This window comes from Ochlerotatus camptorhynchus, unplaced genomic scaffold (assembly GCF_037179485.1).
Source record: "Ochlerotatus camptorhynchus isolate MF236.1 unplaced genomic scaffold, CSIRO-AGI_Acam_v1.1 ptg000357l, whole genome shotgun sequence".
In the NCBI taxonomy this organism is placed as follows: Eukaryota; Metazoa; Arthropoda; class Insecta; order Diptera; family Culicidae; genus Ochlerotatus; species Ochlerotatus camptorhynchus.
The window spans coordinates 4,329,656-4,348,606 of NW_027040845.1; the positions used below are offsets into that span (position 1 = coordinate 4,329,656).

Genomic DNA, 18,951 nt, shown 5'->3' on the forward strand with positions numbered 1-18,951 from the left:
AATTTAATTTGACATTTGGCTGAAAAACAATATTGCGCAAAGTTGTAGCTTAGAAAAATTCCCGTAAGAATAGTTATAGAACTTTTCGCAAAAGCAATATGGAAAATGAGTAGAAGCCAAGGTACAAAAAGTTTGGTTTTCCCATAGTAATTTCCATATAAACTTCGAATGATTTGTGCCAAGTCAGTTTCTTACCAAATGAGTTTAAATTTTGGGAGGCTAATCAGGACCTGATTTGAAGCCGTTTGAGCACTGTGGAGCGAAAATTTCAAATTTTGCATCAGTCTAATGCCCAGGGAAGTCGAGTAATTTTCCAATCCGATAAATTCCTAGACCGGACCGGGAATCGAACTCAGCCACCTCCAGCATGGTCTTGCTTTGTAGTTGCGCCCTTACCGACTGAACTAAGGGAGACCCCTGTCTGGACTCTCAGTTCTTTTAAGTTCCATTACTTTATCAATTAGGTAACCAAAAGTGCTTGTTTCTCAAAATCTTAAAACATTTCAGAAGTTCCGTGAGTCAAAAAATCCGAAAACTAGTTGGTTATTTCGTGAGCTTTTCCGTAAAATATCAATTAAAATTGATGTCGGAAGTTCCGTAAACTCATCGTAAGTCTTTGAAGTTTGCAGACATTTCGTGAACTTGCCATGACTTCTGTAAACTTGTTGGAAATTCCGTGAATTTCTTAGAAGTTCTGTGAATTTGTTTTGAGTTCCGTGAACAACTCTGTTACTTATAATCAATATAGGTTGTATTCGCGAGGTCGTATACCTCGCCTAATTTTACGATCATTATTCTATGATAAATTAGACGAGATATACGATCCCGGGAATACAACATATATTCGTTATGTGTCAAGTAAAACAGTGGTCGGGAGTTCCGTGAACTTATCGGAAGATCACAGAACTTGTTAAAATTTCGTGAACTTGTTGTAAATTCCCTAAAGTTCCCCTGGAGCTTCCCCATAGTTCCCCAAAGTCCCCCTGTAAATTCTCAAAAGTTCCCCAAGAATTTTCACAAAGTTCCCCTGGAACATCCCGAAAGATTCCCTGGAATATCCCAAAAGTTCACTTGGAACTTCCTCAAAATTTCCTTGGAACTTGTCAAAAGTTCCCTTGGAACTTCCCTGAAGTTCTCCTCTTAATTCTATTCAGAACTACCTTAGACTTTATGTGAAGTTGCCCCACTTACTTTAGAGAGATGCAGGGAACTCTACTAAGTAAGTGTCACATGAGTTTGAAGGTTTGTTAGTTGGGAGAGTAAAGCCATGGGATACGTTCGGCAAACATTGCTGGCCGATTTATAATAGCAATGGGCAGTGTTGGGAAAATATTTAAAAATCAATTCTCACCCATGTCCAAGATCTCGCCAGCCCAGTGGCAGGCGCATAGGCAAAATTTTATACCGTGACAGTGGGCCCAGCACAGCAAAATAAACGATTTGAGCCCGGGACATGCTGCCTACTGTCAAACACTGCTGTTGGTATAGACTTCTCTGCCCCCTTTAGTATTAGTGAGCGATTTCACTACTACATATGTTCTACTGGTGGAAAATAAAAAACAAATCGCTGTCAAGTCCACTTCAGGAAAATGGTAAGAAATCAACTTTATTTCTAGTTTATGTTTATTTTAAGCAAAAACTATTAATTTCAAGGATTGTGAAGCTGCAGCACAAAGATATCGTCGTAAATTGGAAATGTGCAACGGTATCGACCCGTCAACAGTACAAACGACACCGCAAGAAGTGCCATTAATGATGACATTCGCCAACATCTACCAGTTTCTAGTTTTGGATCCCAACCCGTTTACTGGTGAACCAAAAGATTGTGGAAAAGGAATGGATGCGATTTTTTATTATAAAAACGGATGGGTCAAGAGTGTTTCTGGACGAAGAGTGCAAGATATATATGTGGGGCACGGAGTTGTTCGGCATTCGTTCGCGCTTAACGAAAAGCCTCTTAATCCTTGGATTTTGATTGATGAGCATGGCAAGATCCTTGCAGCACATTGCAACTGCGCTATCGGGCTTCTAGAAGCATGCAGTCACATAGGAGCTACCTTATTTGCCCTTGAAGGAATTCGAACATCCGTCCTCGAAAAAAAGGTAAATAGGTCGTTGTTGCTTCCCTGGTAATTACTTCTCATATATTTCAAGTTTGATTAGCTTAGCATTGAGGTGTTTTTATGATATTATATGATTTTTATTTGCTTCTACATTTCCAGTTGTCGGTAACAGATTTGCCGGCATACTGGAGAAAACCTCCGGCAAGTATCAGCGACAACTTATATAAAAAGGTGCGTGATATTGATTTTGGCAGGCGCATACAAAAAAACATTTTGTCTATCAATCCGTTAAGTTGTTACGAATCCAGATGTCGAGACCTCTTAAGCGTGCTCCAGGCGGATGGCTTGAATGTTACTGCTGCTAGCCTATACTGCGGTGAAATTAATATGGACTATTGCTGTGCAAATTGCTCGTATGCGACAAATTTGAGAGAACAGCTGGATGACTACAACCTTCAGTTACTCCATGACCCGTTAAACATGCAATCGATTGCTGAATTGAGAGAACGTGCATTCGAGTACATCCAAAACCTTCCGAGTGATCCGGCAATGTTGAAACGAATCGACGACTTAACTGCTGAATAAAGTGACTCCAAGTGGTGGAATGTATTCAGGAGTGGACGTATCACAGCATCCAATTTAAAAGACGTGTGTAGCACTCAGTTGGCTCGACCATCCGTATCTCTGATTAAGAGACTGTGTTATCCTAGTGAGATAACGTTCTCTACAGCAGCGACCAAATATGGCAAGAAACATGAGGAGAGAGCTGTTGATCAGCTGTTTCACGCAGTTCAACATTTGCACCAAAATTTGCGGAAAATAAAATCAGGGCTGGTGATTTATGAAGAGCATCCGTTCATGGGAGCATCACCGGATGCAACCTTTCTTTGTGATTTGTCACGGCATAATAACAGTTGAGGTGAAGTGTCCCTTTTCAGCTCGAAATCGTTCAGATATGGTTGCGACCTTACTACAGCTCCAGGACTCCTTCGTTGAACGGAATGACACTGGCCAGATCCTGCTAAAAACTAAACATAAATATTTTTTTCAAGCTCTGATGCAGATATACGTCTGTAAGGCAAATTTTGGATATTTTTACGTGTGGTCTCCTCAGCAGGTTTTGCGCCACCAGGGATGCCTTTCGTTGCTGCATTCAATCGTAGACATCCACTTTCGATTAATTGAAACGATAGCCTGAAAAATATTTGCGTTAACATTAGATTAAAACCTAACTCCTTCATATTAGAGCATACTCTTGACTGATCTCCAATTCAGTCCCCGATTCGTTTTGAAATGTGTGATTCAATTCATGAAGATCACAATTTCCTTCAGATATTGGTTCGCCACTTGTGTCTTGCTGATTTACAGGCGGGTCCAAATCAATATTTATGTCCACGGTTGAGGTTGTTTCATTATTGCTCTCCTGCTGATTCATAGACGTATCGAAACTGATAGGACTGCTCTCCGGGTACTCCACAGAATTTGTTGAACACCCAGAGTCAAGCTGATGATCACTCTCAGATCCCATCGTCATAGTTAGCAAATTATCAGTTGTATCCTGCAGATTCAAAGTAGGAGCCCAATCGACATCATTATCCTCCAAAAGCTTTGCAGGCTTCCCGGAGACGAAGTGCCGACCACAGACACGATGATGGGGAGCCGGAGTTTTGGTCAAGCCACACACTTTCACCCAAACTAGAAGCCGCATTTTGGCCAAATTCCGCTCTGATTCACTGAACCGTTTGTATACCGCTGGAAGCCGGAACATCCGATACGTTTTATCGCTTGAATAAACGTAGCACGAAGGAATCACACACCTTAAAACCATTTTTGAATTCACGTAAATTTTTATTCGGAAGAGTTGAAATAGTTTGACAGCTGATTTTGTGGTTGAAAATAATAAACAAATCGATTCTACACGGCTACACGAGTTAAGGTGGTGTTAGTGAGATCTTGCAACAAGAAGTCTATAGGCCGTGTCACTGGCCTGGATCTCGCTTGATCTTCGTAGACAAAAATCAACATGCAAGCAATTGCGGATGAAATTACAAGCTGTGATATCAAGCTAACAAAACTCACCAGCTACCTTTCTAACCAAACCATGGTGAGTTTGAGTTTAATGATTTGTCACTGCTGGCAGCAGTAGATTCGTGTCTGCCATCCGTAAAGAGTAATGAGAGATAGCAAACCATACTTTCACTTTCTAAGAAAACGATGTGTAACGGAATTATTATTGCTACAGTTAAGCGAAACATTTTTCTAGAATTTGTTCAATGCAGTGCTGTAAAGCGAACCCCACTCGTATTGACAATAATATTGATGATGTGAATGCATACATATTGTCAATATCGATGTATTCACGTCAATGTATAATGTATTGACAATACGATTATTGTCAATAAAAATTTGTCGTGTGGAGTGCACTTAACAGGTTGTATTGGCTTTGGCGGCTATCAAAAGCACCAGCAAACGCACCGAGAATCGTTAATCCAAGCGAGGTATTAACAAAAGAGAAAATCGACGAAGAGAATCGATTATCGCGTTTACGCCCTTATGCATGCTCACTGTCGATTTTTGTCACTTACTTACCTTACTTACCAATCAGGCTAAGGCCTTGTTGTCCTCTGCTGTCCGAAGAAGTCGTCTCCACTCTACTCGATCCATGGCCACAGTTCGCCAGCCTCGTAGTCTGCGAAGGGTCCGCAGGTCACCTTCTACTTGGTCGATCCACCTTGCCCGCTGCGCGCCTCTTCTTCTTGTTCCTGTTGGGTCGCTTTCTAGAACCATTTTCACTGGGTCGTCGTGCGGCATTCTTACGACGTGCCCAGCCCACCGTAGTCGCCCAATTTTTGCAATGTGGACGATGGATGGTTCTCCCAGCAGCTGGTGCAATTCGTGGTTCATTCGCCTCCTCCACGTTCCGTCATCCATCTGCACTCCACCGTAGATGGTACGCAACACCTTCCGTTCGAAAACACCAAGGGCGCGTTGGTCCTCCACGAGCATAGTCCAGGTCTCGTGGCCGTAAAGGACCACCGGTCTAATCAGCGTCTTGTAGACAGTCAACTTCGTGCGGCGGCGAATTTTATTCGACCGGAGCGTCCTCCGGAGTCCAAAGTAGGCACGATTCCCTGCCATAATGCGTCTTTGAATTTCTCTGCTGGTATCATTTTCGGCGGTCACCAGTGAGCCCAAATACACGAACTCATCGACCACCTCGATTTCGTCACCGTCAATCTGAACTCGGGGTGGGAGGCTAACATTGTCTTCCCTAGAACCTCTTGCTTTCATATATTTTGTCTTTGATGCGTTGATGGCAAGTCCAATCCGTCTAGCTTCAGCCTTCAGTCTGATGTACGTTTCCGCCATCATCTCAAAGTTCCGTGCCATAATGTCAATGTCATCGGCGAAACCAAGGAGCTGGATGGACTTCCTGAATATCGTGCCACTCGTGTCTATCCCAGCTCTTCTGATCACACCTTCTAACGCGATGTTGAACAGCAGACACGAAAGTCCATCACCCTGCCGTAACCCCCTTCGAGATTCAAAGGGACTCGAGAGTGTCCCCGATACTCGAACAACGCACGTCACTCGATCCATCGTCGCCTTGACCAATCGCGTCAGTTTATCCGGAAATCCGTACTCGTGCATAATCTGCCATAGCTGATCTCGATCGATTGTGTCGTATGCGGATTTGAAATCGATGAACAAATGATGTGTGGGCACGTTGTATTCGCGGCATTTCTGCAGAACCTGCCGAATCGCGAAAATTTGGTCCGTGGTAGCGCGGGCACCCATGAATCCCGCCTGGTATTGCCCCACGAACTCTCTTGCATATGGTGACAGACGGCGGCATAGAATTTGGGAGAGTACCTTGTAGGCGGCGCTCAGCAGTGTGATCGCGCGGTAGTTGCAGCAATCCAACTTGTCGCCCTTTTTGTAGATTGGGCATACGACACCTTCCATCCACTCCTCCGGTAATATCTCCTCCTCCCAAATCTTGGCAATTACCCAGTGCAGCGCTCTAGCCAGTGCTTCACCACCGTATTTCAATAGCTCACTTGGTAGTTGATCTACACCAGTTGCTTTGTTGTTCTTCAGCCGACCGATCTCCTCCTCAACTTCTTGAAGATCAGGGGCCGGTAGCCTGTCGTCTTCTGCGCGTGCTCCAAGGTCTGTTGCCGTGCCACCTTCGTTTTCTGCTGCTTCACCGTTGAGGTGCTCGTCATAGTACTGCTTCCACCTCTCAATCACCTCACACTCGTTCGTGAGAAGGTTACCGTCCAAGTCCTTGCACATATCGGCTTGCGGCACGTAGCCTTTGCGCGAACTATTTAGCTTCTCGTAGAACTTCCGTGTGTCGTTTACGCTGTACAGATTTTCCATCGCCTCGCGATCTCGATCTTCCTGCTAACGCTTCTTCCTTCGGAAAACCGAGTTTTGTCTGTTCCGCGCTTGTCTGTATCGCTCCACATTCAATCTCGTGCGGTGTTGCAGCATTCTCGCCCGTGCTGCATTCTTCTCCTCTACTAACAGTTTGCATTCGCCGTCAAACCAGTCATTTCTTCGGTCCGGGATTGCAGTACCTAGTGCCGCTACAGCAGTACTACCTATGGCTGAACGGATGTCCCTCCAGCCATCTTCAAGAGAAGCTGCGCCAAGCTGCTCTTCCGTGGGTAGTGCAACTTCCAGCTGCTGCGCGTAGTCCTGGGCAACTCCGGTGTCCCATAGTTGCTCAATGTTGGGTCGCGGCGTTCGACTTCGACGTGTGTTATGCACCGTCGAGAGTTTTGAGCGCATGCATACTGCAACTAGGTAGTGGTCCGAATCTATGTTCGCACTGCGGTACGTGCGGACGTTGATAATGTCGGAGAAGAATTTCCCATCGATTAGAACGTGATCGATTTGGTTTTCTGTGTGTTGGTCAGGTGATCTCCAGGTGGCTTTGTGGATATCCTTGCGGGGGAAAAAGGTACTTCGAACTACCATACGATTTTTGTCAACTCTCATCTTAATTTTTTACACGTTGTGAACAGGCATGGACAATCATTTACATTCATTTCATGCATTCATTTACATTCATTTGCCTCTAACTTTTTTCATCAACAGCATTCCGCAAAATAATGCATCGAACTTTTGTAGGTTTTGTTATTAGCTACAACTTTTGCCTGTAACTCAAATCTGTATCTCTTATGCGTCACGAATTAGAACGAATAGAAGCCACTACTGTTTTTCAGTGAATGTAAAATACATTCACTGAAAAACAGTAGTGGCTTCTATTCGCTTTGGTTCGTCATGCATAAGAGATACAAAACCTACAAAAGCTCCATACATCATTTTGCGGAATTCTGTTGATGAGAAAAGTTAGGGGCAAATGAATGTAAATGAATGCACGAAATGAATGCAAATGATTTTCCATGCCTGGTTGTGAATATCAAAGGAGCTTGTAAAATCAATAGCAAGCATGATATTTTGTTCCAATATTGATATTGAGAGCGTATGAGACCGAAAAAATTTGATTGATGATTATTCCGACACTGGAAATGAGTATAGAATAAGGCAAAGTGAAAAATTCCAAAGAAGGCGATGGGAGGCCTAGGATTGAACTCCCGACTTTCTGCTCAGCAAACAGAAACGGTAACCACTGAGGTACCGAGCACCTTTTAAATTTTATTCATGGGCACAGCCTACTTTCGTTTCAGGAAAATTTTGTCACTACTCTACAAGCTTCCGGGTTATCCACAAACCACATGGAAAGTTGTTTAAGTGTTACTTCACGCGAGTTGGTTGGTTATTTGTCACTACTTCCCTTTGAGCATTGTTTAAATAGAAGAAGAATTAAGAACATTGGCAATAACTGACCGATCAACTCACCCACACTGCGTCGTCCCACGGATCCTCGTGATCCGTAGTGATCGTACGGTGTACCGTAGTTGCCTCCGTACTGTGATCCATACTGATCTTCCTCCGGTGCACAGTTGGCAGGGTCGTCATATTCGGGGCCAGGTCCGCAGTATAGCGATCCTCCTTGGGAGTTGATGCGAGTGTACCGTCTCTGTGAATGTCAAATGGAACAACACGTTAGATATATGTCGCTAGAAAAAGGTCAATCGACGCACATATTGATCCTCCTCGGCGCAGTTCGCCGGATCGTCGTACTCGGGTGCCGGAGTGTAGATACTGCTCTGTCCTCCCTGGCTATTCTTGCGTGCATACCGGTTCTGGCGTGGCTAGAAATAGGTAAGAATCATTATTCATACATGGAACAGAACGGCAATGGCGCGCTTTTTCTCTTCTTTCGAAGACTTATGGCGTTGAGTTGTTTGTTGGTAGTTTGGAGAGAAAATATCGGCGGTCGCGCCTGTACTGTACCATTGACTGTGATCCGGAGCGCGAGTGCACGTGGTTCGGCACCTGCATGGCCATGTTCGAACCCATCGTGCCCATGTGACCTGGTCCGGTCATGCCGTTCTGATGCGGGAATGTCTGGAAGTTCATCGCCTTGGTTGGGTCCATTTCCTCGCGGAAACCGAGCAGGTGGAACGTTGCGTACGGGCAGATTTCGTCCTCCATGCCTATGGTTGGGTTTTTGGAAAGGAGATATTAGCTTTCCGCCGAACAGATAACTTCACTCATTTCATCTGTTAGTATCAATCTTACCGTCTAGATGGAGATGTCAGGATTTGAACCGGATTTTTGGTTGGAAAAGTTATTTGTTTTAAAGGGAAGCAAAGCGACAATTTTGACAAGTAACGAAGAACGGAATTGTGTTGAAAAGGAAGACAGAACGTCAAGCATTAGACCGAATGTGCGATGTGTGTATGTGTGCTAAGTATTTTCTAAATATGCTAAGGGTGCATTCAATCGAATCTACGGTTTGGAGGAAGCAAAGGGGCAACTTTACCGTAACACGCTGGTGGATGGTTACATCTTCTCGGTAGCGTCGGACCTTGAACGTTTTTCAGCTCTTCGTACAGTGGTCGACGGGGGTCCCAGGTTGAGTGGTTGGATTTATTGATAGGATTATGGCCTGATTGGTGGTACAAATAATAAGCAATTTTGATGAGATGAGGATAGAGTGTAGAGAACTTAAGATTGATAGGGTGACTGATGACGAGTGTGATGTGATTGAGTTGATCTTTTTTTTTTAATTTTCAGTGAAGGTAGGAAAAAGTGTGAACTATTGTTGTGAAGTGTAAAATTTGAAGATAGGTCTATAACCAGCATTAAGAACATTCACACTCAAAAATAATACAACGCCAAGTGGCTGATTAGGAGACGTTTCAGAGTATAGTAATCCAACCATTGCAGGTTAACATTGTATCCTTTTTGAAGATGGTTCCTTTTAGATCTAACGAAACAAAAACTAGTTTTCTACATAAGTAATTCCTCAGCATGCGTTCCACGTTCCACCATTTTTAACAAAACTCGCTGTACGGAGAACTACTATGCAGCGAGCTTCCTTTATGGAAGCGGTACGTACGAAGCATTTCCGAGGATATTGATTCTACACATTGAGGAAAGAAGCAACATCTATCGAAATTACTGAACTTTGAACTTCACTTCACTTACTTACGCCGATTAAACGTTTCGTTACTAACAAAAACCCTGCAATTATGAACAATCGAATCGCATTAAAGTACTCACTTATCACGGTTCCTCGCTTCACGCGGTCGCAGGTGTTGTAGTTGGATCCGGGTACGGGAGGGAGTTTTCGGTTCGGAGGTGCAATGTAGCCCAGTTCATCGCGGATGTCCGGTCGGCGTTTGTCCAGTGTAGCAGCACCAGCCGGTCCCATCGATTGATTGTAGACCACGTCGTCTACGCGGGTTGCGGATTTCGAAAAAAAAATGGAGGTTAGTTTGATCTCGTGTTGTACGGATAGAAAATCAGTAGATTCAGTTCCGTTGCTTTTTTAGGGAACATTTATAATTTACACTACGTACCAGTATCGATTTTTACATTGTCTTACAAATCAATACAATGAAGCAGGATGCCCTAAAAACTGTGGTTTCAGGCTACTATTATAAATATACTTCAAACGAAGGTAATTTTCTCGGAGACTAATCAGCCTTAACTGACAGAAACAGTACGCTTCTCGGCAACGGGGCAGGCGTGCTGTGTCACAGAATTGCCACGAATTTGGCACCCTTGGGGTTCTGCCACTTAATAAAGAACAACAACAACAACAAAAACGACTGTAATTTTTTGTTTTATGTTGATAAATCAATGTAAAAAATGCCTTATATTAGCTCGTATGAATAAAAGCGTTTAATTTACTTTTCCCTTAAGAAAGTAAAGTAAACTCTTTTTATTCATACGGCCCATTAATTCTAGTACAGTACCGTTCGCTAGATGGACTGAGCTTTGAGTGATTTTTTTTCAATTCGATTTTTCACTAGAGTCGAAGAAAGTTTACCCCTATTGAAATTAATATTTTAACCATTGAAATATTTCCACAAAAAACGATTCCTTAATAGATAATTACGTTGCGGCTTATTTTTCGAATGTTCATGAAACCTACATTAATTCGGCTATCGAGCAGAAAACATCAAATCAATCCATTGTTTCAGAGTTAACAAGTCAATTATGCGTTTGGAACGATACTTTAGTTCAAAAGCTACCGAACGAAGCCAATGAGAACGCGTGATAAGAAGGTTTACCCCCACATTTTTCTAAAAAACAAAAGAAGCGCTCCGACGGAATCAATTTTTAACTGCATCCGATACGTCGAAGTGAATTCAATGGCGTTTGAATGACGTTTCAATGCATTAGGCCTAATTAAGAATCCGTAGGCCGAGTTTGGGGTCAAGAAGCAGTGTTAGATTTTTAAGGGGGAGAGGTAGCTCATCGATTCTTCCGGTTCGCCTCCTAGCATCGTGCTATAAGGTACCAGGCGATAACCAGGGTAGTTGATCGATAGCTCGATGACGTCATTTCGTTGGCGTCTGCAATGGGAAATTCTCATAGCAAGCGTTGACGATGGGACGTTGTCGATTTGTCGAATAGCAACTATCGTGGTAACTCACCGATTACCTGTCGATCTGCCAAATTTGGAAAGACGTCTGCATTGAATTGTCTCATATAATAATATTCCGCCCACTATATCACAAGAAATTGCGAGTAGCTGAGTGGAATGGAGATAAGTTAAGCATTGGGTACAGGACCAAGTCTCCCCTGGGTGGTGCCAAAAGATGAGCGCAATAGAATCATCAAGTTGCCATAAGGCACGGAATGAGACTATTGCATGGCTGGGTAGTCAAAGTCTTCCATTCGTTAGTCATTTCAGGTGGATTAGAACAGGTTTAGGTGGGCGTTGGCCGGATTTGGATTTTTCAGATGTAATCCTGGATAGGACCCTGTCATTGAACGTCGCGTGAAAGTGGAACTTAATGAAGGCCTAAGTACTTTTTCGTAGTTTTTAGTTTTCGGATTTGAAAGATCGTCGGTTACAGTGGCCTGCTTACTGAGCAGAAAAACGCGGTCCCAGGTCCTTACATATCAAAGAGATTTATGGTCAAATCGCTTGTGTATCGTGTATTTTGCGAAACTCGTTGTTGTCGTTGGTTCCGGGTTTGAATGGATACACAAATTTGAGCAACGGTATTATGTGATATGAGGGGCTCGGTGGCCTTAGAGCAACCGTTTTTGCTTACTGAGCAGAACATCATAAGTCTAATCTCAGGCCCATCCACATTCAAGATTCGTCAATCGTTTTATTTGTTAATATGACTACATGGTAATAACAGCAACTCGGTGATTAAAAAGGTGCTCGTCTGCCTAGTGGCAAACGTTTTTGCTTACTGAGCAGAAGACCGTGGGTTTAGTCCCAAGCTCCTTCGCGTTATATGATCGTTAGGACATCAATTCAGCTTATCGTTTACCAAAACGAACCCTGCTGCAAACCCAACCCTCTTATCCAACATCCCAGTGATTCCTCGTGGAAGTGCAGAGGTGTTCTCGGCTTCCATCAAAGCGAGTGTCATGTCAACACAATCCTTCCCATTCCTTTCTTGACCTGTGTTCGGGCGCGGCCGGCGCTGGTATTGCCTAATTTAAGATCACCAGTTTTTACACATTGAGGATGATTGCTAGTCCCAAGCATCGTCTATTGGTTCTCTGTGTGATTACAGCTGATCTGGCAGTAACAGAGTAGCAACCGTGGGCGGTCAATCAAGCTCAAGCTCAAGCTCAAGAAGCAGTGTTAGATTTTTAACAATATCTCAACAATTTGTTTCTCTTTAGCAAATATTACGGTCCGTACGGAAAGGTAAATAAACGTAGAAGTCATCTGCAGTGGAAACATTCCATTTTGTGAAAAAAATCCACTCGACAAATAGAGGCGACGTGTTGTGCTTAGTAGGCCCAACATTAGATCTAATATCAATCCTCATGATTTATCATCGCGATGTATCCAGAATCATTTTCAGCTTCATAAGTTGCGATAGCCATCTTGGAGCAGGCTCTGCGTATACCGGGTGATTTCAAGATATTGCAAGCCAATGATAATGGTAGATTTTTCATGTCCACAGCATGCTCAGGTTACTCTGCCCCTGGCGGAAGTAGCCGATTTGGAATATGACCGGAACCATATCAATATGCCATGAGTACCCTGGAGCAGGATCTAGATGCTCCGGGCAAGTCGCCAATTTGAGACATGACCGGTGCCAAACTTCAAGATTTTGCAAGCCATTGTCAATGAAAGCTTTTTCAAGTCCACAGCATGCCCCGGTTTCCTTGGAGCAGGTTTCGGATGCCCCGGGGGAAGTGACCAATTTGGGGCATGTCCAAAACCATATCAATATGGGTGTCAAACTTCAAGATTTTGCGAGCCGATGCCAATGGTAGCTTTTTCAAGTCCACAGCTGCCCCGGTTTCTTTGGTACAGTTTCTTGGTGCCCAATTTGGGACATGACCGGAACGATATCAATATGGTTGTCAAATTTCAAGATTGTTCAAACCATTGCCAATGATAGATTTGCCATGTCCACAGCTTCCAATGTTTACCCTGAAGCAGGTTCTGGATGCCATGGGGGAAGTGACCAATATGGTTGTCAAACTTCAAGATTGTTCAAACCAATGCCAATGGTAGATTAAGATGTGTCGCACCCTCAGGAAAAACGTCTGCTGCTTTGGCCGGATTTTGCATCCTGTCAATACGGAAAAAAGGCCATAGAGTCTCGCATAGAGTAGTATGCCGCCAGCAACGTGCTGCAGGTGGTGCCCAATGACAAGAACCCTCCCAACACGCCAGAGCTCCACCTAATCGAAAAATAATAGGCCATCGTCAAGCGGAACCCGAAGAACACCAAAAAACTGTTGGAAGCGAGACGCAGTTTAAGCAACAATCAATACGAAACTAACGATTTTAAATTGGCTCACTACTTGACTAGCCTATTGGTCCCAAGCAAACAATTAACGTATCCCATTCTAGTCGAAATTCCAGTACTACACGGTAAGAAAAAAGTACCCAACGGCCAGTTCACTTTTACCTACTTTTGACTAGTTTGTCTCCTTTTGTCCTACTAATGTTGTCAAAAACGGACGAGCAAAACCACCCAACAGGGGTAGTAAAGTGTGGGAACCCAACGTTGAGTATAATCATATTTACCTATTGTTGGGTACATCTAACTTACTTTTGGTTAAAAAGCAAGTGGAAAATTCCATACGAACTGCACACAAGTAAATGAAAATTACTTTGACCCGCTTTACCTACTTTTGGGTTCCTGCACTATAGTGCCGAGATGAGTGAAAAGAACTTAATTTTGGGTACTTTTTTCTAACCGTGTACACTATGTTTGTTTTGATTCGCTATGAAAGTTTGACAGATAAAATGAGGGGTTATTGGATTTTCCTATGTTTCGAGGGGTGAATCGATTAACTTGGGACCGAAGAGAGTACCAGAGCTGAGCCAAAAAGTTGAGCACGTTATTTCGGGACCTTCTAGTCTTAGAGTATTAAGGCAAACTGACGTTCTGCGGCGAAAACAAAATGGACGAGGTGGCTGTACAGAACCTGATGGCAGAGGCTAGATCAAAGGCCGAGCTATTCGGATTCGCTCAACCGGAATGATTTTTTTAATAAACAAATTAATCAATTTAGACGGATTATTGTTTGACCAAATTTTGATCGTAACACCCTTTAATATCGAGATTTTAGGCTGTGTTCCATTTGGTGAATTTTCACTTAAATTTGACAGATGGAAAATTTCAAATAAATCTGCTATTCCAGCAGACTTATTTTTGACAGACAAGGGATATCATTTTCACAGAAATATTCTCGAAAATCGATCGATCAACAACAGAGGGATTAATATATTTTCGAAGTGCCAAATTTAAGTTAAAATTTACCAAATGGAACAGCCTGATACTCTGGTTTCGACAATATTCAATATATTAGCATTTCAAGCTGAACATTGCATTAGGTAACATTGATCGATTCTCTTCGTCGACTTGCTCTTTTGTTAATAACTTGAACACATAACCGTTTCTTGTTGTGTTTGTCGTATTAGATGCTAGATAAAAGCTTCTTTTATCGATCTGTGTGCTGAAAATTCCTGGGAATGTCTTTACATGGCCGTGGGGATACAAAGAGAAAGTGGACGAAGATAATCTGTCAATGTTACTTAGGACCTAATGCAATGTTCAGCTTGATTTCGCCCAAAATGAAATTGATTATTTTGCTTTTGAGGATCGTTTCTGATTTTGACAATTTTGGGTTGGTTAATCAAGCACTGGTGAAGCACTCACTCGACAAAAAGTGACACAACAGCGGGGCCCTTTTTTACTAGATATGAACACATGAATAATACTCACGTAGCATTTGAAACGGATCTATGTAGATCAACTACCAAGTGAGCTATTAAAATACGATGGTGAAGCACTGGCTAGAGCGCTGCACTGGGTAATTGCCAAGATTTGGGAGGAGGAGCTATTACCGGAGGAGTGGATGGAAAGTGTCGTATGCCCTATCTACAAAAAGGGCGACAAGTTGGATTGCTGCAAGTACCGCGCGATTACACGGCTGAGCGCCGCCTACAAGGTACTCTCCCAAATTCTATGCCGCCGCCTGTCACCATTTGCAAGAGAATTCGTGGGGCAATACCAGGCGGAATTCATGGGTGCCCGCGCTACTACGGACCAAATTTTTTCGCGATTCGGCAGGTTCTGCAGAAATGCCGTGAATACAACGTGCCTACACATCATTTGTTAATCGATTTCAAATCCGCATGCGACACAATCGATCGAGATGATCTATGGGAGATTATGCACGAGTACGAATTTCCGGATAAACTGACGCGATTGGGCAAGGTCGAGGCCCTTTGAATCTCGTAGGAGGTTACGGCAAGGTGAGGACTTTCGTGTCTGCTATGCAACATCGCGTTTGAAGGTGTTATCAGAAGAGCTGGGATAGACACGAGGGGCACGATCTTCAGGAAATCCACCCAGCTTCTTGGCTTCGCCGATGACATCGACATCATGGCACGGAGCTTTGAGACGATGGCGGAAACGTACATCAGACTGAAGGCTGAAGCTAGGCGGATTGGACTTGCCATCAACGCATCAAAGATAAAATACATGAAAGCAAGAGGGGGAAGACAATGTTAGCCTCCCACCCCTAGTTCAGATTGACGGTGACGAAATCGAGGTGGTCGATGAGTTCGTGTTTTTGGGCTCACTGGTGACCGCCGAAAATGATACCAGCAGAGAAATTCAAAGACGCATTATGGCAGGGAATCGTGCCTACTTTGGACTCCGGAGGACGCTCCGGTCGAATAAAATAAGCCGCCGCACAAAGTTGACTATCTACAAGACACTGATTAGACCGGTGGTCCTCTACGGCCACGAGACCTGGACTATACTCGTGGGGGACCAACTGGTGTTTTCGAACGGAAGGTGTTGCGTACCATCTACGGTGGAGTGCAGATGAATGACGGAACGTGGAGAAAGCGAATGAACCATGAATTGCGTCGTAAGAATGCCGCACGACGACCCAGTGAAAATTGTGTCTCGAAAGCGACCCAATAGGAACAAGAAGAAGAGGCGCGCAGCGGGCTAGGTGGATCGACCAAGTAGAAGGCGACCTGCGGGCCCTTCGCAGGCTACGAGGCTGGCGAAGTGTGGCCATGGATCGAGTAGAGTGGAGACAACTTCTTCAGTCAGCAGAGAACAACAAGGCCTTAGCTTGATTGGTATATGTATATGAAAAATCAACTGTTTAAACGTGCAGACTTTTTTGAGTGCGGGGTTCTTTGGGTTCTTGATGCTAGTAGAATGGTTTTTTTTGTCCAATCGGGAAATGTAGGTTTCTATTACATATTTGCATGAAAAGTTTACAGAATTTGTAATGTTTCACCGCATGAACAGATCTTTTGAATAATTTTGTAATTTTTATGTTCTAACCAAGTTCCAAATGCACTGTGGGTAGAAAATCAGCTGGTAAAGGTTGTTTATGCAAATATTAATTCTGGAAAAACTTGCTTGTATGCTACAGTCCATTACATTTGTTGGAAGAAATATGTACAGAGGATGTCCGAAATTCACCCTTATAGTTAATTTGTTTTGCGTGTATTCCAGACGAAAATAAAACAATTTTTAAAGAACAAATTAGAACGACTCTGATAGCATTAAAACAATCAGTTCAATTAGTTAATATAAAGCCACTGGTATGGGTGGAAGGCAACACCAACGCACTCTTCGGAAGTGGGTGATTTGTGTATTTTTAATAATCCCTTGATCTCATAAGATTCATAAGATTGGGTTATGCTTTTTAGCCAAAAGAAAACTAAATTGACTTCATAGATTTACCTTATGAAAAATAACGAAGGGGCGCACATACTGGAATGAAACCATAAACGTTGGCATTATGAGACCACTCGTCTATCAGCGCTTGTAAAATGGAAGATTCTAAAGGCGTATAAGAGCTACCTCGTGTAGTACGATAATCTTTCATAATGTGGTACTTTCATCTGTGCGGATTTGCTAGCGCTAGTGTGCAAAAAAGTAACCATCATAATGTGAACAGGGCATCAGTGTCTACCAGCATGAGATTTCAGGAGCAACTGAAATTCGTACTAGTTGGCTAGTACACTAGCGCTAGCTAATCTGTACAGATGTAAACAACCCATAAGTCGCCCATAGATATCCAAGTTTGTTAGAGTATTTGATTGAAAATTTCACAACCCAAGCAAGACACGTCCGTTAAAATAAGTTACTGCAACTTGATATTGACTGAAATAAGTTACATACAAGTATTCCACAACTGTTCAGTGACAAGTTTGCTGCTAGGGAATTCTATTGCGATATGAATCGCATTACGCATTTCTCCTAAAGATCGAAGCTACAAATAAGCTTGCATCTACAGAAAGCCCTCCGACCGCGTGTTAAAATTTTCGGTTTCTCCGAGCATTTATGTGAAACGGAGATCATCGACAAATTGAGGAAGCAGAATCGGATACCTGAATCGGCGTTTCTGAAAATTGTACGGATAACGAAAAACGAAAAAGCGAAATTCAACGCCATGTCCATGGTCGTTGAAGTCGATGCGAGCTCATATGACATACTGATCAAACTCAAACGCGTCATTATTGAATGGGATCAGTGCAAGGTTGTCGAGTTAGTTGACGTTAATAGATGCTATAACTGCTCAGAATACGGTCACAAATCATCAACGTGCAGCAAACCAGTATGTTGCCCAAAATGTGCGGAACCGCATGACGCACGTGAGTGCGTATCTGACTATGTGAAATGCATTAACTGCCACCAGATGAATAGACAACAGAAAGCTTCTCCTGAGGAACAATTGGACGTTTGCCACGCTGCGTGGAGTACGGAATGCCCGCTCTATTTGAAACGGCTTAAGCGTGCGCGACAACGGATCGACTACTCAACATAGCAATCAGCTTCAATTGGAGGATACATTTCGCCAGTAGCAGAAGCGCACCCTGCTCTGTCAGGTAATTTAGAATCTAGTATATGTCCTGCCGAGGCACCAGATACTGCACAACACATAAATGAGATTGCATTCCAGAACGCCCTGTATCAGTCACCTATTGCCGAGATTACCGATGATGTAGACATATCTTCAAAAGCAGTTGGGAACCCTGCTTCGACAGGTACATAGTAAATGTGCTACCGAAGCCTGTGATACCGCACGCCACTCAAGTAACTCCGTATTCCAGAACTGCTCGGACGTCGACTACCTCAGCATATATTATCAGAACGTCAGAGGTCTTCGTACTAAAGTCGATAGCCTCTTTACCTCGGTTTGCGATCCGGTAATGGACGTTCTGATTCTCACCGAGACTTGGTTAAACGATCAGTTTCATTCATTGCAGCTGTTCGGAAATGGATACAATGTGTACCGCAATGACCGTGATCCTATTTATTAGAACGGGCAGAGAGAGAGAGGTGGTGGTGTGTTGATTGCTATCTCAAAACGGTACAGTTCATCAAAATCTGTTATCGAAGATGACAGCGGCATAGAACAGCTCTGGGTTAATGTGAATGGAGGCTCTCGGACAATCTGCCTAGGTGTCGTATACATCCCTCCTGATTATTCTACATCCGCGGCCTACATTGATAAACATATCGGATCCACGTTAGCCATGTCTGAGAAACTGCAACATCAAGACTTTCACCTGCTGTTTGGCGATTACAACCAGCCTGGCCTTTGTTGGACGCCGTCAGCTACTGGACAGGATTACATTGCCTCTGTGGGCTCTACGTTTACTGCTGCAAGTGCTTCACTCGTGGATGGAATGGCATTACTTGACATGAAGCAGATAAACCCTACTGTGAATTACCTGAACCGAACCTTGGACTTGATATTTGCTAATTCCAATGCAGTTAAACACTGTGATGTAATTGAAACACCTGAAGCTCTTATT

General features: G+C 43.4%; 2 protein-coding genes across 3 annotated transcripts in view; one reads left to right on the forward strand and one right to left on the reverse strand.

Annotated features, from left to right (window-relative positions):
• The window catches only part of Dscam1 (Down syndrome cell adhesion molecule 1), a 199,238-nt gene that overhangs the window by 13,185 nt on the left and 167,102 nt on the right, over nt 1-18,951 (reverse strand). Inside the window, exons 18-22 of one of the 2 annotated variants that reach the window (XM_065231435.1) lie at nt 9,711-9,884; nt 8,968-9,093; nt 8,436-8,638; nt 8,183-8,293; nt 7,926-8,118 (exon numbers count right to left, since the gene is read on the reverse strand). In XM_065231435.1, coding sequence (XP_065087507.1) covers nt 7,926-8,118; nt 8,183-8,293; nt 8,436-8,638; nt 8,968-9,093; nt 9,711-9,884 — 807 coding nt within the window. The remainder of the gene's footprint in view (nt 1-7,925; nt 8,119-8,182; nt 8,294-8,435; nt 8,639-8,967; nt 9,094-9,710; nt 9,885-18,951) is intronic. The other variant, XM_065231436.1, reaches the window with a different exon arrangement.
• Nucleotides 1,696-2,648, forward strand: LOC135709264 (uncharacterized). The gene is made up of 2 exons (XM_065231568.1): nt 1,696-2,103; nt 2,223-2,648. The coding sequence occupies exons 1-2, from the start codon at nt 1,696-1,698 to the stop codon at nt 2,646-2,648; spliced, it is 834 nt and encodes a 277-aa protein (XP_065087640.1).